This window comes from Leopardus geoffroyi, chromosome B4, assembly GCF_018350155.1.
Source record: "Leopardus geoffroyi isolate Oge1 chromosome B4, O.geoffroyi_Oge1_pat1.0, whole genome shotgun sequence".
In the NCBI taxonomy this organism is placed as follows: domain Eukaryota; kingdom Metazoa; phylum Chordata; class Mammalia; order Carnivora; family Felidae; genus Leopardus; species Leopardus geoffroyi.
Genome location: NC_059341.1, coordinates 45,081,914 through 45,109,643, shown reverse-complemented (window position 1 = coordinate 45,109,643; position 27,730 = coordinate 45,081,914). Strand labels below are relative to the sequence as shown.

General features: G+C 43.8%; 1 protein-coding gene across 2 annotated transcripts; it reads left to right on the top strand.

Annotated features, from left to right (window-relative positions):
• Positions 1-26,899, top strand: YBX3 (Y-box binding protein 3). 2 transcript variants are annotated; one of them, XM_045467103.1, is made up of 10 exons: positions 1-526; positions 4,487-4,550; positions 5,599-5,632; positions 8,378-8,467; positions 10,011-10,133; positions 15,285-15,488; positions 21,534-21,631; positions 23,456-23,627; positions 24,331-24,430; positions 26,334-26,899. In XM_045467103.1, the coding sequence occupies exons 1-9, from the start codon at positions 262-264 to the stop codon at positions 24,394-24,396; spliced, it is 1,116 nt and encodes a 371-aa protein (XP_045323059.1). In that variant the 5' UTR covers positions 1-261; the 3' UTR covers positions 24,397-24,430; positions 26,334-26,899. The 2 variants fall into 2 exon arrangements, with proteins under 2 accessions (XP_045323059.1, XP_045323060.1); XM_045467104.1 differs by lacking the exon at positions 15,285-15,488 and having other exon boundaries at positions 13-526.
• Positions 26,900-27,730: the final 831 nt, after the last annotated feature.

Genomic DNA, 27,730 nt, shown 5'->3' with positions numbered 1-27,730 from the left:
CCCGGCCGGTGCGCCGCCTAGAAAAACTTGTGCGGGGCCATTTTTGGGGCAGTAAGATCGAGCGAGGAGCCCAAGAGCGAGCGCGCAGCCCGAGAGCTCGAGCCGCCTCCGCCGCGAGACCCCACCTCGGCCGCCGCCGCCTGCGCCGCGAGAGCCGCCACCGGCCTCCCAGAGAGCGAGCCCCGGCCGCCGCGACCTCCAGCCGCGCCAACCGCCGACCAACCGCCACCGAGGTGCCCGAGTGAGAGCAGAGGAGGCGGCATGAGCGAGGCGGGCGAGGCCACCACCACCACCTCCACCAGCACCACCCTCCCGCAGGCTCCGGCGGAGGCGGCCGCCGCGGCCCCCCAGGACCCCGCGCCCAAGAGCCCGGTGGGCAGCGGCGCGCCCCAGGCCGCGGCCCCGGCGCCCGCCGCCCTCGTCGCAGGAAACCCCGGTGGGGACGCGGCCCCCGCAGCCACGGGCACCGCGGCCCCCGCCTCTTCAGCCCCCGCCGGCAGTGAAGACGCGGAGAAAAAAGTTCTCGGTGAGTCAGGCCCCGGAGGGTGGGGACCGCTCCGAGTGGGGCGGGCGGCCGGGCACGTGCGGGCAGCGCCCGCCGCCTTTCCCACCGGGGGCGCCGGAGTGACAGCAGGGGGTCCCCAGCGCCCGGGGCCGCAGCCCGCCCGCCCTGTGGGGCTCCCGGGTGCGCGCGCGCCGCCCTGCGCTCCTCCCCGCCCGGTGCGCGCCTCTCCCGGTCCCGGGCCGGCGAGCTGGGGTCTTGACTTTTGTCACCTTAGGCGCAGGCACTGTGGCACCTTCCCGTAGTGGGGGGGGGGGGGGGGGGCTACCTCGGTCCAAAGAGGAAAGGAGCGGCGGTCTGGGAGCGAGGACGCAGGGCAGGGATGGCCGTGGATGGAGGGGAGGAACAGACACGTGGGACGGGCACCGTGGAGCCCTCGCTGGGGATCGGGGGTGAGGGGAGGATTTCCCCCGGGAGGGGGCGGGGGAAGTGGGGGCCGGGGGACGGGCAGGGCAAGGTGGAAAGGCTTCTTGCTGAGAAGGCTCAGGTGTCTGTCCCTGACGCCCTTCCCACATGGGCACGGGAAAGACGCCATGCTTCTGTCGGCCACATGCCGGCGAAGGGGTGTTGCAATCCTCTCCGGGAAACTTGGGTCTCGGTCCCACGTCCTCCTCCCTCCCTGTGCCCACTGCTGCGCTCACCAATCGCTCACGCGTATTCTTCTTCCCGGACTGTGGGAACGCGCTCGGTGCAGCAGCTGAAAAAACTTGGTCGATAGCGTGGGTATGACGTTTGTTCAGAACACCCTTATCTGGGGACTTGTAACTTAGCAGAGCAGGTGGGAAGAGGTCTCGTTCAGGTTTGTGCGGGCAGAGCCTTCGAATGGTTGTCTGTGGTCCTTGTTGGCTTCGTCGTCTTACTTCAGCGTTTTCAGCCCTTCTGGAACGCCCTGTGAGGCCTTAAGCGGGTTTATGAAGCAGGTGGGTGGTGAAGAAACCCTCCAAAGGGTGCGTGTCTATGTCAGTCGCTCTTTTAAACAGGAAAGTTAAGAGATGGTGTCGGATGTTTCAGAGACATTTCCAGTGTTTGGGGCGGGGCAGATTTGATCTGCCTGAGCCTTGCCTGCCCAATTTCGTGGGAAGAAAAGCGAATAATGTGAAGAGTGTGTAATACAACAGTTCCATGTTCCCTACCTTGAGAGGCCGGTTTCCTTGTTTTTTTTTTTTTTTTTTTTTTTTTTTTTTCGGGGCTTTTTCTCAGTTGCTGGGGAGCAGCATGCTAAAACTAACCTGTGTAGGTTAAGAGAGAAACTTGCCCTCCTCTGCACTGACAGCCTGAAACCTGCTTGGGATTCTTTCTCTCTCCCTCTCTCTCTGCCCCTCCCCTGCGCACGCGCGCGCTCTCTCTCTCTCTCTCTCTCTCTCAGAAAAAATAATAATAATTAAAAAAAAAACAAAAAAACCCACAACTTGCTCTCATTTTGCTGGACTAAAGGGGTACTTCAGTCTAGTCAGTATTCTGATTATTGTTTCCAGCAAATGTTTCTGGGAGCACTTCTGTGCAGAGTGAGACAGCCTCCCGCTTTCCAAAGCAGAGTTAAGATAATACTCTTAACGGTAACTTATTTTGTGGACAGGAACTTTTGCAGGTTTTCCCTTGATCCTTGTACCCTTCTGGATCTCAACTGAACTGCTGGATTTTAAACTAAAGCAGGCATCTTGAAAGATGAAAGGAACAGAGAAATTAATTCTCTTAACCACCAACTGCTATTAAGCCTCTCCTGCATCCCAGGTGATGAGTCTGGAGGTCTTGTATCTTTCTGCTATAACTCCCAACTCTTAAAATGAAGGATGGCCTTCTACATGACATTTCAACACTGGCTGTCCCTGCCCAGAGTGTCCTGCCATCTCCTTCCCTCTGCCAGGCAAACACAGGGGTGCCTAAAATGTGCCAGGCACAGTGCTGACTGAAATGGAATTCTGGTTTTGGAGTCTTCATTTGAGTTCCTACAAACAGTCCTTAGCCTCAGTGGATAGCCATAGGCCGGAGAAAGTGGTTTCCCCAGGTGAAAGAAAACTTTCCTTCTGATAAACATTATGGAAGCCATATGGTCTTCCTCTGTCCCCCCTTCCTCCTTGTGTATGTGACGTGAGGGTATGGTTTTAAAGCAAGAAGTGTGCATGAATGTGTTTGACCCTGTGAAATTGTTGGGAGTGTTGGTGGAATTAGGAAAATTTAAAAACCTACACTGAGGAGTCAAAATAGCCTTCAGCCTGGTTTGAAGTTAGACTTGAAAACCATTTTTCATCTTTTTTTTTGCTGTTCTGTTAGTATTGCCTTTCTAATCAAGATTATTCCTTTAAAAGAGTTCCTGTCTTTATATTGTCCTAGGTCATTAATTTTGGGGCAAATGACAGGAGGCACAAAAACTCTATCACTTGAAATAACTTAAAAGTGTGACATAAAAGCCTATGGTTTATCAAAAATGGGCCTCCTCTGTGTACATTTAGATCTAAAACATAATTTTTTTTCTTTCTTCCTTGACCTTCTAATTTCTAATTAAATGGTTTAAAACCGAACATTCCAAAGGTTCAGTCTCAACGAAGAGACTTCCTCACTTGGAATTAGAGCTGGAGATTGCTCAGTCATTGATGGGCTCTGAATGACTTTGGAGGCATAGATAGAACTGGGGTTTTTTTTTCTTTCCTTTTTACAAAGAGAGCTAAAATACTTCCTTAAGCATATCAATATAGCGAAACTCAGAACTGGCTCTGTCCACAACAAAACGAGTCCTAATTACTAGTTTAGTCTTAAATTTGAAAACTGAATCCTCATTGCTTATCCTTGGAAGTTATAAAGTTTGTATGTCATAGAGAAGCAGCCCTAGTAACAGTAAATGCTGTTGCTTTCATTCTCTTCTAAGCGTTTTTTTTTTTTTTTTTTTTGTTAGGTACTGTATTGTCAGATTTCCTGTTTCATTGAGTCTTGATAATCGCTTTATGCATTTCCTGAATTTAGACATAGGCATTTCCTAGAGGTTCTGAATTTGACATTCACAAGTGATTCAAAGGAGTCTTCTCAAATCTTACTTGACGGCTGACATAAATATGAATGTACAAAGTACAAGTTCTAGGACCATCCTGTTCATTTAGATTCCTTCTCTTCAATTCTGTTGAGGTCTGGCATGGTACAGAAAGGGCCCTACTCAGCGATGGAAAGGAGAGACATTCAAGTTAAAGAGGGAGATTTTGTAAAAACAAAAACAAAACCCAAAACACCCAAAAAAGGATGAGTTTGACTCTCCCCAACTGCAGGGAGCAGGGTAAACAATGAAACAGAAGCCCAAATTCATCACTATGGTTTGGAAAGGCCTGTTACCTCCTGCCTTGGGGTGGTGAGTACAGAACGGGTTGAGACAGCATCAGTTCTATTATTACTCTTGACTCCTCTGATAGGCCCCCATCTGGCGGCTGGACAAGCTACTTTACGTCTTTGTAGATTAGCTAGTAACAGGGAGCTACTGTTTCACTTACTAAAGTTTGCCTAATCTCAAAGTGCAAAAGTGATGTGTTAGGGTCATTGGTACTTGACCTTGTTCGTCTGTCTACATTCTCATTTCATTAGACCCTTCTTTGGCACCGGCAAAACTTTTCCATGCGAAAACTTTAATCGTAAAGAACATTGTTTGTTTTTTCCGTGATGTCTTTCAATTTGAGTTATTGCAGAAATGTATAGACTTTCCGACCACTCCTTATGACCGTACTGAAACGTTTAACGAGGAAGAAAGCTGTAGGCTTCTGGAAAGCATTTTCCTATGGTGTCTTCCCTTGCTCCATTTTCTTTTCCTAATATATTTTAGAATTAAGCCTTTAATGGTTTCCTCGGGTATGTTTAGGCTTTATATAATGCTATCAAGACCTTAACGATATGAGCTTTATCTCTTTGTAGGTCAGATACTAATTTATCTGCTTAATCTTATTTTAGCCACCAAAGTCCTTGGCACTGTTAAATGGTTCAACGTCAGAAATGGATATGGATTCATAAATCGGTACGTGCTTGTATCTCCGTACATGTTTTAAATGCATGCTTGCTTTGTGGCACCAGCAGTTTATAGATCCTTGACCAGACTTTTTAAATGGCTTATGTAAGTTTTTTTGTTCATTTTGTTTTCAGTTGATGGCTGGAGTAAGTTTTAAGATTTGTAAGCACTGTGACCATTCTCCTTTCTAAGCTAGTGGTTATTAAATATTAATTAAAATACACTTCCAGAGTATGGATAAATGACATGTTTTTAAACATCCAGTCATTAAAAGAAAATTGAAGGTGAGGGAGATAAAAGAGACATGGGAAGGGCCTTAGGACGATTGAGACCCTATCTGTAATTTCACAGATGGAGAAATGGAGTCTTAGACTGGTTAAGCAACTTTCCCAGGGTCACACAACTAGTGAGTAATTGAGCTAGATCTGTAACCCAGGTCTGGCCCAAGTCCTGCGTAGAAAGTATAGTGTTTTCTTTAAACGACGGTAGCTTCTAACCCTATAGGAAGGAGAACGCAGCTGTAGACTGTTGGCAGTCTGGTGATGTTTTTACGTGATACAGTCATTTGCTTTGCCCCCCCCCCCCTTAAAGATTCCTTAATTTCTTCCTTATCTGATTTGGTGGGGGGGGGTGTGGGGTGAGTTAGGGCAGGGTGGTGGGGAGGGTGCTGTTTTAGGTTTCAGTGTAAGGAGAGCCTAGTTCACAGCTGTGCCCTGTCCTTTTACTGTCTTGCTTTGCTTTTTACTGGGAAGGAAATCTCGGGCTCTGATTACATTCCACGTGATTTAGGAGGCGATGAGAGGGAAGGGATGTTTCTGTGGATTCCGTACACTTGGATCTAAGCACTGTGGTAATATGGAGGAGTATGACGGGGATCTTGCAGGTTTGGAAGTTTTTACCAGGGACCGATTCTGGGCTTCTGAGTTAAGTTGAGGAGGAACAAAGATGTATGTTGCCTTTTTTGAGGTCTTGGGATCTAAACTCATAAAACATCTGTTCTTTTAAGTTTTTCCCCATATCTAGTACTTTCATTTGTGAACTTTTTGTCTTCTAACAGAAATGACACCAAAGAAGATGTGTTTGTACATCAGGTAAGAGGGATAATAAATGCTACATTTGCTGTGTGAAGAGATGGGTGTCTGTGATCTGCTCGTGTCCCTTTTCCAAGATGAAGTCCTGTAAACCATCATTCCACTCTAAACGCTTTGCACGGTTTTATTCTGGCAAGAGAGCACACTTGCGCATTTTAAGATCGGCAGATAAACTCTTCTGTGCCATCATTTTAGCCTTTTATTTTTGCAGTCGAGCGAAGTAATACTCAGACCAGTTGCTAATTTTTAAAGCCTTTGACTCCTTAGCAGAACTCTGTTCCCGTGTTATCATCTTATTTTCCTGATTTTGTTGTTCCCTTTTTCCATGTTTGGCTGGAACTGATGTGGCTTTTGCCTGGGTGGGTGTTGGTTAAAGCTCTTCTCCCCGAGTGGCTCTGACTTGAAGTAAATAGCGCAGCAAAGCAGATGGTTAGGGTGTGTGTAGCCAGGACATGAGAAAACTCCCCAATGCCCAGGATAATCCTCACTCCTGTAAAAATGAAGCATGGTTAGCACATGTCCGGGTCAAAAGGTCCACATCCTTTTGGATTCGGAGATGTAGGAGATGGGTAAAATATGGGAACCATGGGCTTCTTGGCTACTGATGTCTTTGTCTTTCTTTACATTCCTGGCCTAGGATGCTCTTTATTTCATTACGCAGCCTGGACTTGTTTTACAATACAGGTTAAAAGAACAGATGCCTGCCCTCGTTGTTCTTTTTGTATATTTATTTAATTTCCAGCCAATTGTCTCAAGTCTGTGGGGAGCTTAGTGTGTAACAGGAAAATACAGAGTCAGGTACTAAGACCAGTACCTACCTGCAGGGCTCTGTGAAGCAGCATCTGGTTTTCTTTGGTTTTGTTTCCTTCTGTTTTGGGTTGTGGGCGAATTGGGGTGGGAGTGGTGACTGGGGAGAGTAATATCTAAGATTAAGCTCTCTATTGTGGTTTCTGCTGTTTACGTTTCTGCTTGACTGGATGTATTTCAGTTGTGCCTAGATAATTTGAGATTTGTTGTTGTTCTTGTTGAGACCCAGTGACCTTTAAAGTTAAAACAGATTGGGGCGCCTGGGTGGCGCAGTCGGTTAGGCGTCCGACTTCAACCAGGTCACGATCTCGTGCTCCGTGAGTTCGAGCCCCGCGTCAGGCTCTGGGCTGATGGCTCAGAGCCTGGAGCCTGTTTCCGATTCTGTGTCTCCCTCTCTCTCTGCCCCTCCCCCGTTCATACTCTGTCTCTCTCTGTCCCAAAAATAAATAAACGTTGAAAAAAAAAATTAAAAAAAAAAAGAAAAAAAAATAATAAAGTTAAAACAGACTGAAGGAAAGTGTTGCTTCTCATACCTAGAGGTTAATAGGTAGACCTTTGGGGTTAAGCAGTCTGTGTTTGACAGCTACATTATAGGGACCTCACAAGTTTGTGTCCTGGTGGCCAGCATCATTAGCCTGCAAGTCTATGACCTGATTCCAGCCCCCATGAGGTTGCGTGGTGAGTCACCTCCCATGTGTTGAGGCCTGCCCCGTTGAACAGGAAAAAGGGAACGAGCGGCAGGGAGGGGCTGTTTTTGGAATGGCTGAATGTGCTAACTGCGCGCCGATATCCTGCCCTGAGCCGCCTTTCTTCCTCCGTGGGTGAGGTCTCTGTGGCATTGGCTCCTTTTTTTTTCCCTCCTCCCTCCCACTCAGAGTAAGGGAAGGGCTGGATTACACATGCCTAATCGCTTTATAAAATAAGGTTGACCTAGTTCCATAGAAACTCAGAGCCCCTTTAACTATTTAGAGATACCAGCTAAAGAAATGGAAATTCTTTGCAGGAATTATTCTCCCCGTCACTGACCGAAAAGGGGAGGCCTTTTCATATGCAGATAGATACTGAGGTGCAGGTGTTTCATGCAGCAGAACATCTCCATTAAACTTTTAATGTATTATCACAGAATGTGCAGGGATGAGTGAGATACGAATGGTGTGATGGGGAAAGTATTGGATAAATATCATGGATACAGTGCAGGGATATGGATTCCCCCTACCCACCCTGCCTACCCCCCCCCACCCCCACCGCAGGCTGTATCTTCATGTCTTTAGCAAAATCCCTTACCAGCTACATTGTTTTCCTTCTCCATAAAATGGAGGAAGGGGGAGAAGAGGCCAGATTATGATTATCAGTAATGTTTTGGTCCTGAGGTAATTTTGTGTGTTCCGTCAAGGTGTATTTATCCCCTCTGGCATTTTAAAATTCCTTTTCTCTAGTCTTCATCATCCCTCCTCTCCTTCGCTCCTTTTAAAATTCTTTTTGAGATTCTCTTGTCTGTAGATAGTTTCTCCACCTAAAAAGAAAAATAAATAAATAAATAAATAAAATAAAAAATATATGTGTGTTAAGCAGGACTTCATGAAGGCATCCCCCTTTCCCCTCACCCATAGACGTACAGTCTAAATCTTAGATGCCTAATAGCTTGAGGAAACTAATATTTCCAATTTCATGATCAGGCTGTAACGGAGGTGGGTACTAACTGCACATCCTGTTGAATCCACCTACCAAGACGAATTTCAAAGGATACCACAAATTAAGAAAACGCGGAACATAGTTTTGCCATGTTTTTGTTTTGTTTTGTTTTTTATTACTGTTTTGAAGATCCAGGTGAGTGGGAGAGTGATTTCAAAAAGTAATAGCATGCAGTAGACTTGCGAGATGAAATCTGTGGCCAATATTGACATACTCTTCATTTAGAATTTTCTGTTCTCTTGACAGACTGCCATCAAGAAGAACAACCCACGGAAGTACCTGCGCAGTGTAGGAGATGGAGAAACTGTAGAGTTTGATGTGGTTGAGGGGGAGAAGGTGAGACTATCGCGGCTGGGTATCGAAGTGTGCTAGCACACGGTTTTCTTGCATAGTGAGTGGTCTCTCAGCCCCTTATGAATTAACCTTATTTTGGATTTTTGACAGAAGTGACTTTTAAGTAGAAAATTTTTGATTACTGAATCCCGCTATAAATGTTCTTTGATTGATTATAAAAGGAGGTTGTAATTTCTCACTTAATAAATGATGAAGAGCCCTATTTAGTTATAGAGGGAGAAGCTAATTTTTCAAAAGTTAAAGGATGTATTTTATTTCGGTACCAAATGTATATTCCAGTGTAGATTAAAATTTTATAGTATTTTTTTAATCCTTGCACCCAACATGGGGCTCCAACTCATGACCCTGAGATCAAGAGTCAAATGCTCCACAGACTGAGCCAGCCAGGTGCCCCATAACACTTATAATATTACAAATAGATAAAAGTTGCTTTGGGGAAAAAGATATCTTTTTTTTAAGTTTATTTATTTATTTTGAAAGAGCACAAGTGGGGCGGGGTGGGGGGTGGGGGAGAGACGGAGGGAATATCCCAAGCAGGCTCCACAATGAAAATGCAGAAAGAGATCATGACCTGAGCCAAAATCAAGAGTCGGATGCTTAACCGACTGAGCCACCCAGGCTCCACATTTATGTAATACAGAAACTTAAATGATTTCTTTACTAATGTGATCCCTCAGCTGTGTTGCAAACCTGAAGTTTCAAATCATCCACCAGAAAATGCTGACGTATAATGATCTCTGTTATCCCATCCAACTCTTAAAATTTTGTATTGCCAGGTTAATTTCACCTTCATATGTTTTCAGAACTTGAGGTTTTACAAATAGATGTTGAATGTGAAATATATTCTTTTGAATCTCTTTTGTCTGATTTTTTTTTTTTTTATGTTTTTGAAGCATTATTTTATCTGTTTGTCCGTAAGAGAATAAGAACGCTGAGTGTGTTTGAAGGATACTAAGACGGTCTAAAGCGGCACTGCATTTGTGGAAACGATGTCTTACTCAATCCAGGACTCTTCCGTTGCTGCCGAGATGGGAGAAGTTTCCCTCTCAATAGCTCAGTGCTGGACAGAGCCACTCGAGCCCATGAAGAGCTGTTCTCTTAGTGCCTCTTAGAATAATCTAGGTTTCAGCGTTGTTCTAGGAAGATAACATCTCATTTTTTTCTCATGGAGAAATATTCTTCCTGGTCTAGCATTACTTCTTTCACAATCGCATTACATTTACCGGTGTGTGTCCTTTAAAGAGGTACATACCGTTTTTGAAGTTAGCATAACCAAACAAGAAGGGAGAGTTTAGGTTGTGTGAGCAAAGAAACTACATTTATAACCAGGACACCAGGCACCTTGCTGATCTTATTAAGACTTGGGTGTGTATTTGAGATCACGGTAGGAATTGTGGGTACGTTCTGCCAGCTTTAACATTCTGACTGTCCCAGGCTGGTTTTTTATGGGGGGCAGGGGTGAAAGGGGTTAGTTGAGTTAGCTTCTTTTGATTTTGAGGCCGTCTGTGTTTGTCTTCTTTCTCAGGGTGCAGAAGCAGCCAATGTGACTGGACCGGATGGCGTTCCCGTGGAAGGGAGCCGTTACGCTGCTGATCGGCGCCGTTACCGACGTGGCTACTATGGCAGACGCCGTGGGCCTCCCCGTAATGTATGTAGTCTCAGTGCCCGAAAGAGTTTTCGTGTGTAAAACGAAGTATACATACCTGCAGCAGATAAATGTATCTCCTCCCGGAGGCACAGAATGATTTGGTTTGGGAAGGGAAATTTGTAGTGCCCAGAATTCATCCACAGCCATGGGTCTCTTTGGAAACTTGCCATTCAGAAGTTGTATCCGTTTGTACACATTTGGCTGCAAGTAACAGACAACTATCTTTTAAGAGGGAGGGCTTAATTAAGATAGGCTGTGCCACGGTCGTCAAAAGGGCTTTCTCTTTATTTGGCTCTTTTATCTGGCCAGAACCTGGTCATGTGGCATTCACTGGCAAAGGGGAACGGGATTTCCATGATTGGCCTAAAGCGGTTCATCTCTTGGCACGAGCACTGTTGACCTCTAAGAAAAGAAGTGTTTGGTTGGCAAGGAGAATGGGGGATAGCTCAGGAATAGGCAAAAAACCCAGCACTGACCGCAGAAGTATTAATTTACCTCGATTAAGTAGCTGGTTTATTCAGCGTAGCATTTTCCCATTATTTTAAAGTAAAGAAGCAGTAAGTCATACTCCAGATGTTTAGTTCTCTAGATTGGTAACAATCCAGGCGAAACGGTTTACAACCGGGTCTGTCTGGAGCTTACTTAGAAGGCTCAGTTTGAAGCACGCTCAAGGCACCCAAAAAGAATCCCATTCATTTGTTGTCATGAGGAGCCTGTTAAATTTGAGTCATTTTTTGAGGTTTCTAGAATTAGTACTTGGGATTGGCACTTACAGAATAAGACTCGAGATGCTTTGTGAGCCCTAGACTATGACTTTGCGTATCATCCGAGGAAACCTTTTGAAAAATCTCACCAGAAAAGAAAGTCTGCAAAATGAGAAAGATTTATTGTTATGCTTTGATAGATTTATATCTTTCCGCTTACCTTAATGCTTTCCCTCTTCATTCTGTCATCTTCACACCCTGCCTAAGTTGATTTTTTTAATGTTTGTTTATTTACTTTTGAGAGAGTGCGCACACATGCAAATGAGTCGGGGAGGGGCAGAGAGAGAGGGAGACAGAAATCCCAAGCAGGCTCCACACTGTCAGGGAAGAACCTGACACGGGGCTTGATCTCATGAATTGTGAGATCATGATGTGAGCTGAAATCAAGAGTCGGATGTTTAACCGACTGAGCCACCCAGGCGCGCCCCTCCCCCCCCGCCGCTCCCCAGATTGGTTTTTATTAGCTACCTGATGACCTCTTATTTTTCTCTTTCTGTATTTTTCTTTTTTTTTCTTTTACTATTTTATTTTTATTCTTTTTAAGTTTCTATTTTGATTCCTATTAGTTAACATAAGGTGTTAAACTGACATGTTTCAGGTGTATCATCTAGTAATCCAACAGATGCATACATCACCCTGTGCTCATCGTGACAAGTGCCCTCCTTCATCCCCATCACCTATTTCACGCATCTTCCCATCCCCTCATCTAGTTTTGTATTTTTTGTACCCGTGTTTTGCTTATCTTACTGATTTTTTTTTTTTTTAAAGTTTATTTTTGAGAGAGCACACACATGCGTGGGGACGGGGCAGAGGGAGAGAGAATCTTAAGCAGGCTCCACACTCAGTGAAGAGTCCAACATGAGGAGTCCAAGGTGGGGCTGGATCCCACGACCCTGGGATCATGACCTGAACGGAGTTGGATGCTTAACCAACGAGCCATCCAGGTGCCCCCCCTTATCCTGTTTGATTGTTTTTGTTTTGTTTTGTTTTTAACATTTATTTATTTTTAAGACAGAGAGAGAGCATGAACAGGGAGGGTCAGAGAAAGAGGGAGACACAGAATCCGAAACAGGCTCAGGCTCCGAGCTGTCAGCACAGAGCCTGACACGGGGCTCGAACCCACAGACTGCGAGATCATGACCTGAGCCGAAGTCGGACGCTTAACCGACTGAGCCACCCAGGCGCCCCTCCTGTTTGATTGTTAATAAAAACCTGTGCTGGAGGTGGCGAGTAGGAATGAGCTACTGTAGCACTTCTTATATAGCGTGTTAACTTTTCCAAGTTCATCAGATTCACAGAACTCTGGTTGTGATGGCAGTTGACCCTTGAATAACACGTGTTTGAATTGTGTGGGTCCACTGACAGCAGGTGTTTTTTGGTAAATACAGTACATGAATATAAATGTATTTTCCTTATGATTTTCTGAATAACATTGTCTTTTCTGTGGCTTAATTTGCTGTAAGAATACAGTGTATCATACACGTAACATACAAAATAGGTGTTAATTGACTGTATGTTGTCAGTAGGCTTCCAGGAAACAGCAGGCTTTTAGTTGTTAGGTTTTGGGGGAGTTCGAACACATGGGTTTTTGACAGCGTTGGTGCCCCTAACCTTCTCGTTGTTCAAGGGGCAACTGGATTTTGATTATTACGTGAATTCAGAAGTAAAAGTGGTAGAAGAATGTTAGCAGTTTTTCCTTAAAGACTTTCCTCCTCAGCTGGAAATTGCAAAGTCCTGCGTGCGAAAGCTACTTAGAAAGAAAACTTTAAAAATTCTGAAAGTACGTGTAAATGAAGATTTTTTTGTTTTGTTTTGTTTTTTTGTTTTTTTTTTATTGGGATGTCGTGACATCCTGACAGCTTATTGACTATCTCTCAAGAGCGTGTTTGGCAAGGGTGATGCCATTATTCCTATTTGGAAAGATAATTAATGAAAGATTTGGCTGTATAAAACTCAAAAAGATATAGAATAGCCTAAAAAGAAGAATAATGCAGTCTCACACTTAGTATTTTGGTGTATGATTTCTATGCTAATGTTTCTTTTTTACTTTTTAAAAAAAAATTTTTTTTTTTTTCAACGTTTATTCATTTTTGGGACAGAGAGAGACAGAGCATGAACGGGGGAGGGGCAGAGAGAGAGGGAGACACAGAATCGGAAACAGGCTCCAGGCTCTGAGCCATCAGCCCAGAGCCCGACGCGGGGCTCGAACTCACGGACCACGAGATCGTGACCTGGCTGAAGTCGGACGCCCAACCGACTGCGCCACCCAGGCGCCCCTCTTTTTTACTTTTTTATGCTAATATGTGTTACGTAGTTGTAGATCGTAGCTGGTACAGGTTTTATGAAGTGTACACTGGCTGGATTTTTCTGAAATTACTGGAGGCGATAGCTGAAACTTTCACCTTTTGGGAATTTAGTTGCCCGTGTGGCTGATTCTGGAATGTTCTAAATCTTAAATACCCTCACCCCCAAAAGAAATGGGTCATTATTTTATTAGTTTGTAACTTACTCATTTTTGAAAACTATAATTACTTTCCTTGACTGCCTTTTGTATTCGCATATCTATATCCTTTAGTGTAAGATTTGAAATAAATTCTTTGAGGGATGTTTGGCTATTTATGTTTTTATATAAAATATTGGCGTGCGATATATAGTAGCTTAAATATAGGAAAAAATGTGGGGTCGGTAGTTTCCTTTGTTAATAAGGCCTATATTTAGAAACTGCCTGTATCTATTACTACTATAAAAGTGCAATTAAAACTTTATTCCAAAGCCTGTAAAGAAAATCATGCTGTAAGTCAGTGGTTCTCAAACTTACTGGTTTTTGGACCCATTTATATGTTTAATTATTATCGATGATCTCAGAGGTTTTATGTGTGTTTATATCTGTTAGCATTTAGAGCAGACATTTAAAAGATATCTGGGGCGCCTGGGTGGCTCAGTCGGTTAAGCGGCCGACCTCCGCTCAGGTCATGATCTCGTGGTCCGTGAGTTCGAGCCCCGCGTCGGGCTCTGTGCTGACAGCTCAGAGCCTGGTGCCTGTTTCAGATTCTGTGTCTCCCTCTCTCTGACCCTCCCCCATTCATGCTCTGTCTCTCTCTGTCTCAAAAATAAATAAACGTTAAAAAAAATTTTTTTAAAGATATTTAATTGATTGTAAATAAGCTCATTACACATAAATGTAAATAACATTTTTAATGAAAACTAGGCTTTTATTTTTATTTATTTTTTGATATTTTTAACGTTCATTTCTGAGAGAAAGAGAGCAGGGGAGGGGCAGAGAGAGGGACAGAGGATCTGAAGCAGCACAGCCCAATGCAGGGCTCAAACCCATGGACCGTGAGATCATGACCTGCGCTCAAGTCAGACACTTAACCGACGGAGCCACTTAGGCGCCCCTGAAAACTAGGTTTTTAAATTGAGTGAGAAGAGTGGTGTTGCTGCATATTTTTGTAGATCTCTACTTGGTTTAATAGAAGCCAGCTGGGCTTTCGTATCTCCTTCTGCATTCAGTCAGCTAAGAGGCTCTGTGTCCCTGTGGCTGTTTGGAGCCTCCTTATACCCATGAGAGAGTAAGAGTGGAAAGGGCAAATAGTATCCTTGCACCATTATGAGAATCGTTTGAACTGGGTACCCGCCCCCCGCCTCAGAAAGGTATTTGGAGACCCCAGCCACACTTTGAGAACGGCTCTAGGAAGGTGGGACTCTTAGGACAAAACTGTTAACACCACACAATGTTTTTTTTCTTGCTTTGCCCTGACTCTGCCCCATTGGATGGCAGATGTTGGGAGACACACATTAGCTGGAGCTATTAAACTGTTAACAACCTTATACATGTTTTCTTTGGTTGTTCAACTGATGATTCACCAATTCTTTTTTTGAGAGAGAGAGAGTGAGAGCATGCGTGGGGGAGAGGAACAGAGGGAGAGAGAGACCAGAGGGGGAGGGAGGAAGGGAGGGAGAACGTGAGGCAGGCTCCACACTCAGCACAGAGACTTAGGTGGGGCTCAATCTCAGGACTCTGGGATCATGACCTGAGCCAAAGTCAGGGGCAGGGCACTCAACCGAGCCACCCAGACACCCTCCCCAGCCCCACCGTTATTCACCAATTCTAATGAGATGACTCGTCAATTCATTATAGATTGATTGCTTTTGCTTTTCTGCTTCTTAATATTTTATCTGCCCAGATCTACTTTAATCTTAATGTAGTTTATCCCAGGTAATCACACGATAACCTGGGTTAAATGCATTTTGTCCGTATAATAGAGGGGATTATTCCCTTTGGGGGAGATTTTGTTTTTCCTTTGGTGATATTCATCCTGAGCAGTATTCTTTGGTTCTGTCCTTGCTGAAACTTCTTCTGAATCTCTGTTTCTTTGCTTGCTAGTACGCTGGGGAGGAGGAGGAGGAAGGGAGCGGCAGCAGTGAAGGATTTGACCCCCCTGCCACTGACGGGCAGTTCTCTGGGGCCCGGAGTCAGCTGCGCCGCCCCCAGTATCGCCCTCAGTACCGGAGGCGGTTCCCGCCTTACCACGTGGGACAGACCTTTGACCGTCGCTCACGGGTCTTTCCCCATCCCAACAGAATGCAGGTAAAATTGCACCTGGGACTTTTCTTCAGCCGTCCTCACCCCTCCGTCCTTCCTCTTCCTCCTCCTCCTCCTCCAACACCAGCCGCCGGAAATCAGACCTTGCTTGTGGCTTCCTGATGCTCCAAAAGCTGTGAGGCGAGGCCTTTAGTCTGCTCTTTCGGAGCCGCCATTCTAGTGACATTTTCAAAAGCTTAACCACAGGAGCCATGCCCGTAATTGGGCACCCTGGGGAACACGGGACAGTTTAAAGTAGAGAGACAGGTGGTTATGCGTTTTAAGACTTTGAACTCTGAAGTCAGCAGACTTGGATTTGAATCTTGTCTCTGCCAACTTGAGTCTGTGAGCTTTTGCAAAAACCGAGTTAATTCTCATCCATTGAATGGGCATAATAACGTGCCTCTTCCATGGGGTCATGGTGATTAAATCAAAGGCGAAGCTATTTAGCTCCGTGTCTTAGGATAGAGGAAATCTATAGAGTTTTTAATTTGCATGAGATGGTGTTAGTAAGAAAAGCTATTGTAGATGGGGATTGTTGATGAGTTATTATTCTCCTTTTTTGCTGAAAAATACCGACAGAGCTATTGTGAACCTGACCTATAATCGATAAACATTGTAACAACTCTGCAGTTCCCCAAGAAACTTGGAAAACTTGGCATAGGACATGATTTTTTGTTACCACTAGCTATAACTTTTTCCTCTTAGTGTCCTTGGTTTTTGTTTTCTGTTTTTCCACCAAGTGTTTTGACTGAACATTATGTTCAGTCTGTTCTTTGCTACCCATCTCTTATCCCATCATGCATGACTATGTTCTTTCTACATTGCTTCTTGTTATTTCTCTTCTACTCTTTAACAGCTGTCCCTGACGAATGTGCTAAAAATAACGAGTAGACTTGCATATATGGAGAGACTGGGTACATGGGGCATAGTAGGTTTCTTTAGGGCAGCACTCTGGGCTTCTAGGAAATGAGAACAGGAAGAGTCAGGGAGATTGTAATACACATTTATTTTTAGGGCATTAGTAGTACTTTCCTGAAATAATCTTTCTTAGTATTTTGCACATCCGCACGTATCTTTTTTTGAGAACACGATTCTTTTCTATGTGGTTTAAAATAAAGTATATTTTACCTTAGGAATTGAAGGTTCAGAGCAAAGGGATTCTTCAGTGCTATGTAGAACATCGTTTGCAGAAGCTGGTTGAAAACTAGTTTTGAAAAACATGTGCTTATTCTGATAATCACATGGAGTTGTTTTAACTTGAGCTGACTATCTTACCCATTCCATATATGAAATAAAAGCTGTCCTTAGATTCCTTCAGTATTTTTAGAATCTTTCGAATACATCCCATGCTTGGATGTTCAGACACTAAAGAAGTCTGCTTAAGGCAATCAAGAGCATCAAATGAAAATCCCTAAAACTCTCTTCCATAATAGCTAGGCTAATGGTTTAAAAGTGTAGTGAGATCTCTAGGATGTTAAATATTGAGGTCAAATAGAAAAGTCTTTGGAAACATTTTTTACTGTATAAAAACCGAAACTGACACAACAGGGGAAAAAAACGATAATATACAGACCAATAGAATTTCCCTTCTGTACAAAGGACATGATATAGCACGATACATCAGTGACCACACGACTTCTGGTTTTTCAAAGATAATACCTATCTAGCTTAGTTTGAATTTAATTTCCGCTTGGAAATTAAGTCGAATCGGTTACTGAACTAATAGCAACATTTTGCCGTCTCTGAGAAAAGACCTGTCTGATAGAGAAAAGGGAGCATGAATTATTTGGCACTGACGAAGTGGCAGACGTTTGAAATCCGTTCTCGTTCAGTCTTCCCTGTAGCTTTATGAAGTTGGCAGTGGTTTCCATATTTTTGTTGGTGTTGTCACAAATGAAGAGATTTGCCTATTCTACAAAACGGGCAACTTGTACCTAAGGTCCTGCGGCAGAAAGTTGTAGAAACTGGATTCAAACTCAGCCTCTGCTAATGCTCTTCCCCTTCCACAGTTCTAGTAAACTCTAGCCCTTCACACATGCTAATTGCTTTTCCTGTCTGCTTTTTGTGGATCAAGGTTCCTGAGGAAGCAGCAGCTTGGCCTCTTCAGAGAACTAAAGGGAGGCTCCTGTGGTGACAGTGTGGGCGAGGCCGAGGGGGGTAGGACATGAGATTAGGGCGATGTCTTAGAGCAGATAGAGCATGTCTGGTAGACTGATAAGGACTGCTGACCTACTCCAAATGTGATGAGAAGCCAGCGAAGGGATCTCAACAGGGAAGACACATATTTAGGAGCCCATCGGACTATTTATGGAAGCTAGACCACAGAAGGCAGCAGTGGACGTGGGAGAGACCGGCTGCTATAATCCCCTGTGCGGAGATGGTCCTGCCGTGGATGAGAGTACTAGCAGTGGGGCTGTGCTCAGTGGTCACATTCTGGCAATATTTTAAACCTAGACGTGACGGCATCTGATGATGGAGTGAATGTGTGGTGTGAGGCGTAAAAGATACCCCTGTGGTTTTTGATTTAAGCAAATACGGGAAAACAATAAAGATTGGGTTTAGAGGAAAGGTGGAAACCATCTGGAGATCTTCCCTCCCCCTCTGCCCCCCCCCCCCCACGTTAAATTTTACCTCCGAGTGGAGATGTGAAGTAAGTAGGCAGAAAAATAAAACGCAGCCAAGAGGGAATATGCAGCTCGGGTTAGGAAGGTGTAATTTTAGATAAGGTGGCTACAAAGTCTTTGGGCTCATGTTTGAGAAGAGACCTACGTGAAGCGAGGGAGCGAGTCTTTTAGGTCCTGGGAGAAGCCACGAATGGCCGAGGGAAGGGCAGGGACAGAGGCCGAAGGGAGCCTGAGGAGGGGAGACGGGACCAGGTGCGAGTTTGAAAGGTCTGGCACAGGATGGGATGAACTCCAAAGTGGGTGTAGGTGGAAGACTGATCCTAGGACTGAGTCCTGGGCACACCAGCTTCCTCCAAGATGAGGAACATGAAGAGTCTGGGATGATGAGAAGGAGCAGATAGGGAGAACATATTTCCAGAAGGAGATGCCGTGTCAAATACTGAGGAGGAGAGGAGGGAGTTAGACTGCGAGTGGATTCCTGTTGTTGGTAACTTGGGAGTTAGTGGTCCGGTAAGGGCAAAAGTCTGATTAGCATGAGTTCAAGAGAGGGAGAAGAGGTCTCCTATTCTCCTTTGAGGAGGTTTCTGTGGTGGTTAGTTAGTGGTGGTGGTTTTCCTTTCGTCTGTCTGTAAAGGAACTCAAATGGGGCAGTAGCTGGGAGGAGGCTATGGGGTCAGAGCAGGGTTTTTGTTTTTGTTTGATTTTGAGATGTAGTGAGTTCTCTCCTGGCCTCCCAAGCCCTCTCTTCACCAACAACTTTGTGAAAGCCGTTATAGGTGGACAGATCAAGTATGCTTTACGTGCACACACATATACCCACGTTTATATATGTGGAACTCATGCTGTGTGTGTACATATATGTATTTGTATATGTGTGTTCCTTATTTCTGTCTCCAGAAATGGCCTGAAATCAGTGACTCCTTAATAACATTGAGCATACCTGTCCTCCAGTGTTTTGTTTCTAAATACCATTCTCCAATAAAAAGAAGCTCTCTTGGAGAAGTGGCTGATTTCAGAGCTGGGCCAGAGAAAGTACAATATGAGCCTGGAACATCTTGTTGTGCCAAAACACAAGAAAGTACTCAAAGAATGTTGGAGACATGTCAGAGGGACAGGAGCCAGTTTGAAAGGGTTCCCATTGGCCAGTAATGATAGTAACAGATTATAACTCATTGAATAAAATGGAAAACCATGAGTCTATGCAGATATAAATACATAAATGGATATATTGAGAACTTGATGAGGAACGAAACATTTACACACTCTGAACGTACTGCTCCAAATCCTCACTAATGACAAAGAGGAGAAGAGTAAACGTACAGCAGAGTAGGCTTGCCAGATACTACCTTAACTACTTCTGAACTTGAACGTTGTCAGTAACGGCACAAATTGAAACCATCTGCCGCCCAACGGGATGCGATGCGAAGGGTGCGGTGTGACTTTTATGGCTTCCCTGCCAGATACACAGGAGCTAAATCATGAGGAAACACCAAACAACCCCCAAACTGAAGGATAGCGTATAAAATAACTGGCCTCTAATTTTTAACAGCGTCAAGGTCACGAAAGCCAAGGAAATGTCGAAGAACTGTTTCAGGCAAAGAGCTAAATTCAAGGCATGGTTCTGAATGGGTCTTGGCCATCAGGGACATTACTGGGACAACTGGTGATACTTGAACTGGGCCTGAGGATTAGATCTCGTACTTCCAACTGTTTTGTAAGTTTGTGATTATATTGTAAGAATTGCAAAAGATGGGTGCCCTTTCAGCATGTTTATGCACCTGGATGGAAATGATGGAGTAGAGAAGGGGGGAAAAGTATACAGTGAAGGGGAGGAGGGGTAGAGAGTTTAAGTGTTCTAGGAGGTGAGAGAGGGGTTGGCTTTGGATATGAGCATAGACCACTTACCCAGGGTTAGGAGAGAGAAGAAAATGACAGCAAACACGTAGGTGGGTAGATTTGAGAGTGAAAGAATGTGGAAATCCTTTGCCGTTGGCTTTTCTTTTCCTGGTGTAACATGGAGAAGTAAAGGATGTTAGTGTTGAGAAAAAAAGGTTAAGATGTGGCTGTGTTATAAAGAATTTTGGAGATGTCTGGTCGGTTTTCTTGTTTGTTTTTAGTTGTTTTTTCTTTTGGAAGTTCCACAGTAAATAAATTTTGTACCCCTAGTTTGAAAGAAGTTTATCATCAAGGAAGTATGATTTTATTTTTTAAAAGATTATAATTAAATGCAAAGAGATGGAAGGAAGCAGTCAGAAGCGAAGGTGTTAAGAGGTGTGGGAAAATGTTTAAATGTAGAAACCATTAATGGTTGAAGGGATACCCTGTTCATAGAATTAGTGGATCTGAGTTTGAAAGGGGGAAGAGATTCTCATTGCTCAAATGTAGCATATCATTCTCTTTCTTTCTTTCTTTCTTTTTTTTTATTTAAAAAAAAATTTTTTTTTTTTAACGTTTATTTATTTTTGAGACAGAGAGAGACAGAGCATGAATGGGGGAGGGTCAGAGAGAGAGGGAGACACAGAATCCGAAGCAGGCTCCAGGCTCTGAGCTGTCAGCACAGGGCCCGACGCGGGGCTCGAACCCACAAACCATGAGATCATGACCTGAGCCGAGGTCGGACGCCCAGCCGACTGAGCCACCCAGGCGCCCCCCCCCCCCTTTTTTTTTAATGTTGTATTTATTTTTGAGACAGAGCATGAGCAGGGGAGGGGCAGAGAGAGAGAGCGAGACACAGAATCTGAAGCAGCTCCAGGCTCTGAGACATCAGCAGAGAGCCTGATGCGGGGCTCGAACCCACAAACCGCTAGATCATGACCTGATCCGAAGTCAGACGCTTAACTGACTGAGCCACCCAGGGGCCCCTCATTCTCTTTTCTTTTATAATAATGGGTCCTTTTTTCTTTTTTTTTCATGGTAAGAGATGAATGAAACATTTCAAAGTGTTTAAATTAGTATTATCAAATAAGACTAAGAGCTCTGTGACACACAAAAGACTGTTGTAGTAGAAGTTTTTCTTTCCTATCATTCACAAAGATCTAAATCATTGAACAGTTCACTGTTAAAGTTGAGGGTTCTCAGCTTTATTATGAAGCATTTTACTTTTTACTTAAAAAAAAAAAAATCTGATGGGGCACCTGGGTGGTTCAGTCGTCCAAGTGTCCGACTTCGGCTCAGGTCATGGTCTTGTGGTTCGTGGGTTCAAGCCCTGCGTCGGGCTCTGCGCTGACAGCTCAGAGCCTGGAGCCTGCTTCGGATTCTGTGCCTCCCTCATCCTCTGCCCCTCCCCCACTCATGCTCTGTCTCTCTCAAAAATAAGGAAACATTAAAAAAAATTAAAAAAAAATTCTGAATGCAACTGTGTGCTCTGTGTCTCTTCTGTCTGGTCGTATGACATTGACTTTCCGCTCTGACTGCCTTCTTGTAGGCTGGTGAAATTGGAGAGATGAAGGAGGGAGTCCCAGAGGGAACACAACTTCAGGGACCGGTTCATCGAAACCCAACTTACCGCCCAAGGTACCGGAGGTATGTGACATTGTTCCCTAACAGCCAGTTGAAGGACTTGAGAGAGACAGCTTAATGGATGAGACTGTTGGGGGCCTGTTGTATGGATCTATTATGTAATTGGAAGAAGTGGCTGCTTCGACTGGAGGTCTAAGGATTAGAGGGACTCTGCAGTGTGTTTTCCAACGGCCATGGGACATGTCCCCCCTATTTAACCAAATATTTTGGTGTCCTTGTGCAAAACCATTGGTTTGTATGGGTTAGCTGTGATATGGTATAGATGAATACTAATTTTTTTGTTCTATTGAATGAAACAAACAGAAAATTAATTGATGGGTTGTTGTTCAGTGGCCGTGCCAGAGAAAGGAGGAAGTGAGTGCCAGCCAGCGTGTGGGGTACTGAATAGTCCCATCACCAAGGCAGTCGGGGGGTTAAGTCAGGCTACAGATCAAATTGTGTGTCCGTTCCCACCTTGAAGTTAGTAGCTGTGTCTCCTTTGGGATGTTCCTGGACTCTTAAGACTTACTTACGAGGTCTATAAAAATGGACATTAAGGAATATTTTACAGTTTTTAAAAGTACTAACGAATCTAAGCTAACGGTACCTGGTATATATATAGTAAGCCCTCAGTAAATATTAGATACTGTTACTACACCACCAATGATATTCATATTAGTGAAGGAGTAGGTTTTTGTGCTTCATGCCTTGTGAAAACTGAATTGAGCTCGACTCCCTCAGAACCTTTTAAAGCTCTTTATATCATAAGCCTTCCTATTCCTTTTCCTGGTCCTTGATGTAAGTGAAGAAAGTAGACCTTCACTCCTGATCGATATTTATACCACCTGGAGGTTTGGCAACATGGGTTTATTGAAAGGAGAATATATTATTTTGGGAAAGGATTTATGCCAGTCTGTGTCCTTTTCCTCACAGGATTCATTCCAGTTGTAGACGTAATGACTCTTAACGATTAAATACTAAGAACTTCCAAAATAAGAGGTTTCACAGAAGTGCCTTAACAAAAACAGAAAGGAGACAGTGGTTCCATCCCAGTCAATCCCTGGCTGTGTGATCTTGGGAAAGTTGCATTTGACTTTTTTCGACCTGTAAAAAGCAGCATTTCTCTACGGTCCAACCAAATACTTAACCTCTCAACACCTCTTGATTTTTCTCACTAGAAATCCAATGTACAGAATTAGCATTGAGATTAAATGTTTAACCCAAAAACATACCAGCACAGACTCTGGCAGAAAGTAATGTTAGAGTTCCTTCCGTGTTTAATCCCTCCAGGCTCCACTAAACTCAGTTCATGGAGGGCAGGTACCAGGAGCCACTCTTCTTTTATAATTTTACTATCTGTGCCTGTCAAGTGCCTGGCAGGACCATGATATGTGTCCAGAGTGTGTTTATTCACTACAAATAGGGATTCAGATGAAGAGGGAAAATGGTGGAAAAATAGGCTTTTTTCCACAAAATCTCTGCTCCATTTGCTGCAATAGCCTATGTGTAATTCTTTTTCTTTTGTTTCTTTAATGTTTATTTTTGAAAGAAAAAGTGTGAGCAGAGGAGGGGCAGAGAGAGAGGGAGACACAGAATCCTAAGCAGGCTCCAGGCTCTGAGCCGTCAGCACAGAACCTGATTCAGGGGCTCGAACCCACGAACCGTGAGATCATGACCTGAGCCAAAATAGGGAGGCTTAACCGACTGAGCCACCCACGTGCCCCAAGCCTGTGTATTCTAGCAATAAATACCGATCACTTGACTTTTTAACCTTCAAAAGTAAAGATTATTCTTGCGGCCCCCTGTCCTGTTGCACTGTTCTCTTTTCTTTTGCATTCTCTGCTCTAGAGGCCCTCCTCGCCCCCGACCTGCCCCAGCTGTTGGAGAGGCTGAAGATAAAGAGAACCAACAAGCGGCCAATGGTTCAAACCAGCCATCTGCTCGCCGTGGATACCGGCGCCCATACAACTACAGGCGTCGCCCCCGTCCTCCTAATGCTCCTTCACAAGATGGCAAAGAGGTAAATCCAACCAGCCGGAAGGGGATGTTGCCACATCATCCTTAATCACGTCAAACTTTATTTAGTATTCCATCCTAAGTGTGGTTTGATAACCTGCCAACTGGCAATCATATAACATTTTATGTTATCATTATATTACATATGTATTTATATTTACAAATCATATAAATGTCTACTATTTATATATTAAGGTAATATGTATATAGCATTTATAGGTATTCTATTATATAATCTGTATGTGAAAGATAATATAATATTTTTAATATTTTAGTTAAGATCTATGCATCTATATATTATGGAGAAAGAATGTCCTGTACATAACATAAACAAACATTTGAGTTCAACTAGTTATCATTCTCTGAAAGGATTATGCATACTAATGGAGATTCAGAATTAAAATGTTGAAGGCTCTCCGAACGTAGGACAGCATTTACAGAGAGGAAGCTCTCTCTAAGCAAGTATTAAAAGCAATTGTGTATCAGAGACTTTGTTGCGGAGAGTGGTGGTGTTTAGTTGCCATTTATTGGCCGTTCTTCTCTGATACTAAATTTTGACTCCCACTTAAGAATAGTTACTTTTGCAGAGTGATTAACCTTCGTAAGCAGGAAGATCCCAACTTTTAAGACCTTTTAGTCTTGAACTTTCCATTGTCATCTGGGTCGATTAATTTCCGGACTGTGGTTTTGTTTCGTGTCTTACTTAGACCAAGGCAGGCGAAGCGCCATCTGAGAACCCCGCTCCAGCCACCGAGCAGAGCAGTGCCGAGTAACACCAGGCTCCCCAGGCACCTTCACCATCAGCAGGTAAGAGATCGGGCAGCCCGGGCCTTGAGTTGATTTTTTTTTTTTTTTTTTTTTAATGTTTATTCATTTTTGAGAGAGAGAATCAGCATGAGCGAGAGAAGGGGAGAGAAAGAGGCAGACACAGAATCCAAAGCAGGCTCCAGGCTCTGAGCTGTCGGCACAGAGCCTGGCACGGGCCTCGAACTCACGAGCCATGAGATCATGACCTGAGCTTAATGACGTGAGTCGGACGCTTAACCCACTGAGTCACCCAGGCGCCCCTGATATTTTAAGTATTGTTGATTTCAGTCTGAGCCAGTTCTGTGGTTCATCTGGATCAGCCGTCATCTCCTTTAGGACTCTGGAGAAAGAGCAGTTTTAGTGGTTAAATATGGGATTTGACCTTACTTTGCTAGGTTTTGGGGGGCATAAGCATTTGACAGTTATTGATGGTCATTTTTTTTCTTTAGACATAATTTTTAATATTAATACCTCTTAACTTTTGAAAGTTTTACTTTTGTGACACCTAGTGGCCAGTTTGAACAGGAGACTGATCTACAGAATAAACTAGAGTATTTTTTTCTTCCCTTCTCCCTTTGATAACTAACATAATTGATTTTGAGGCCGTGCAGTATAATGAGCGAGAGCCAAGAGGTTTATGTACTCAGTGCGGGAGCCACTACTCATTTGCTGGGTGATACTGAGCAGTTTGTTTATTCTCTGCCCCAGCAATGTCTGCTGCTGGTAAAACAGGGATAGCAACTAGACTTACTCACCAAGTGTTGTTGCAAAGATTTAGTGAGATAACATGTGTAAGGTGCTTAATCAGGGCGTGGTGAAGCATAACCTCCCCGTAAAGGTTAGCTTGTCTTTATTGATGTTTCCTGCGTTTCTGTTTTCTTGGTAAAGGTCTTGGAAACTTTCAGTATAGAGGTAGAAATAGAACTGGACTGACCCAATTGTAGAGCCACTCCTAAAGGAATTTATAAGCCATAGTTGTTTTCTTTCTGGGTTTTTCACCTACTAGCTCCTGGGGCTTAAATTTTTGAATATTTGTTGGTTGTTGTCCTTTGCATTAAATAAAGAATATGCTTTTAGTTAAAAGAGGCTGTAAAACTCACAGCCTTCCATCAGGTAGACATTAGCTGTGCTGGGAATATTCAGTTTTATCTCTAGGTTGTGTGGACAGTATCATAGAAATAAACTCCCTATTTAAATTTGCTTGCATGAACTGACTTAGAATTATGTATCAGTCATTTGGCTATAACCTTCTACTTAGTAACGTTATTTCTGGGTATTGCTTCTAAGGGAATAATCCAAAATACAGGGCAACAAATATTTGTACTATTTATAATTTGTCTAACGTTGGGAAGTGGCTCAGTGTTGGGTTTGTTCACGTTAGGAGATATTGTGCAACCACCAAAATAATTGTGAAGAATTATGGATGCCGTAGTATTATTTATTTGAAAAGGCATCCTGATGGTAATTTTCTTTTATATAATTTTAAAAGAAATGTTGGAAAGAGAGAGAGAGTGCACATGAGCAGGGGAGGGGTGGAGAGAGAGGGTGAGAGAGAATCCCAAGCAGGCTCTGCGCTGTTAGCCTGATTCGGGGCTCAGTCTCATGAACTGTGACATCATGACCTGAGCCGAAGTCAAGAGTCAGATGCCTAACCAATTGAGCCCCTCAGACACCCGCTTTCATATAATTCTATAAAATTTTTACTATGTACTGAATGTTCTGGTTTACACAAATGTTGTATTAAATGTGTAGGGTTACAGATCTGTAGATGCGAGAATAGATTATGTGTAGACCTTCTGAAATACTGTCTCCTGAATTACACGAAAAGCATACTTTTTGCCTTTTTATTCTTAAACTCTTGGTCATTTTGTCACCCTGAGTTTGGTTTCATTTTTTTTTCCAGGTGACCTAAGGAAATTAATGACCATTAGAAAAAGAAAGCACAGAGCAGACCGTGACCTTACCAACACCAAAGAGACATGCAAGCAATAACGTGGAAGAGTCATGACCAAGATGTGGACATTAGAACGTTTACTATTCTTTATGAAACAGACAACTATGAAAGGAAAATGTCAGCCAAGTTTCCTAGCCAGCTGAGATCCGGGAATGCCTGCACACAAGACGAGAGAGCAACCTCCCCAGTTTCAGCAACCACTAGGTTTATATTTTTTTTCCTGGTTTTTACTGTTTTGGTAATATGAATTGAAAGAAGAAATATTAATACCACATGGGGAGAACCCCAACCAAAGAAATCTGAAATATATAGTAAATGCTTTTTTTCCCCCTTTTTTGTTCATTTTGGATGCTGGTGCTAAACTTCCAAGTGTCGTGATTTAAAAAGAAATTTTATGCCCTTCTTATTTATTTCTAGGATGAGGGGAGGATAACATTTTTGCTTTCTTACGTGACTTGCTAAAAATGTGCAGTATGGAGTTCCTCAAAAATAAAATTTTTACCCTTGAAAGGAAATGATGTATAATTGGAGTACGTTTTCCTGTCTTGGCATATGTTTTGTCTTCCCCCTGTTATGCCCAGAATTCGTGATCCCCAAAGACCACTAGGGAGCCGAGTCCGATGCAAAAGCAAAAGAGCCTTTATTCGAGCTAGCTCGAGCTCAGTCCCCTACCTGCACCGACGCAGCGGTGAGGTACCAGGGAGAGAGAGCGAGTTTCAAAACCACAAAGGTTTTATAGGGGTCTAGGGGCAGCCGACTGGGTGGGGAAGGGGCGTGGCTTCGGCCAATTGGCTGGGGAAGGGTCAGAGTCCTGTTACACAGGTCGCTGGGCGTGTTTTGATCAGGAAGTTTGAACGGGTGAGCGGAGGTTACTCAAGGGGAGGAGGCGTGGTCTAGGTGAAGGACACAGAACAAGATGGAGTCGGCAGGCGCAGGCCCGCCCTTTCACCCCCCACTTGACTCATGTAATAGTAAGCTCTGCCAAACGGAAAGGTGCGTTAGTGCCATTTGGTAAATGTAGGCAAATGAGCTTGAGATCGTGAGATTCCTCCCTGAATGTACAGCCGGGAATGAACAAGTTCACGTTGGGGTTTGGCAGTAGGTGTGCTTTGTTTGGTACTCTGTCTCTTGAGTAATCTTCATTGAGGTGACCTGATGGCATTTAGATTAACAGTTTTCTTTATATAAATGAAGGAATGGGTAGTTCTAACCTTGAACTCCCAGCCCGAGGTTTTCAACACCCAGCTGCTGTGTTGTATGTTTGTAGGTCTTTCAGAAGAGAGGAAGAGGGGCACTTTCCAACCGCATTACAGATTTCTTCCCGCAGGGGAATATGGTGCCTTCAA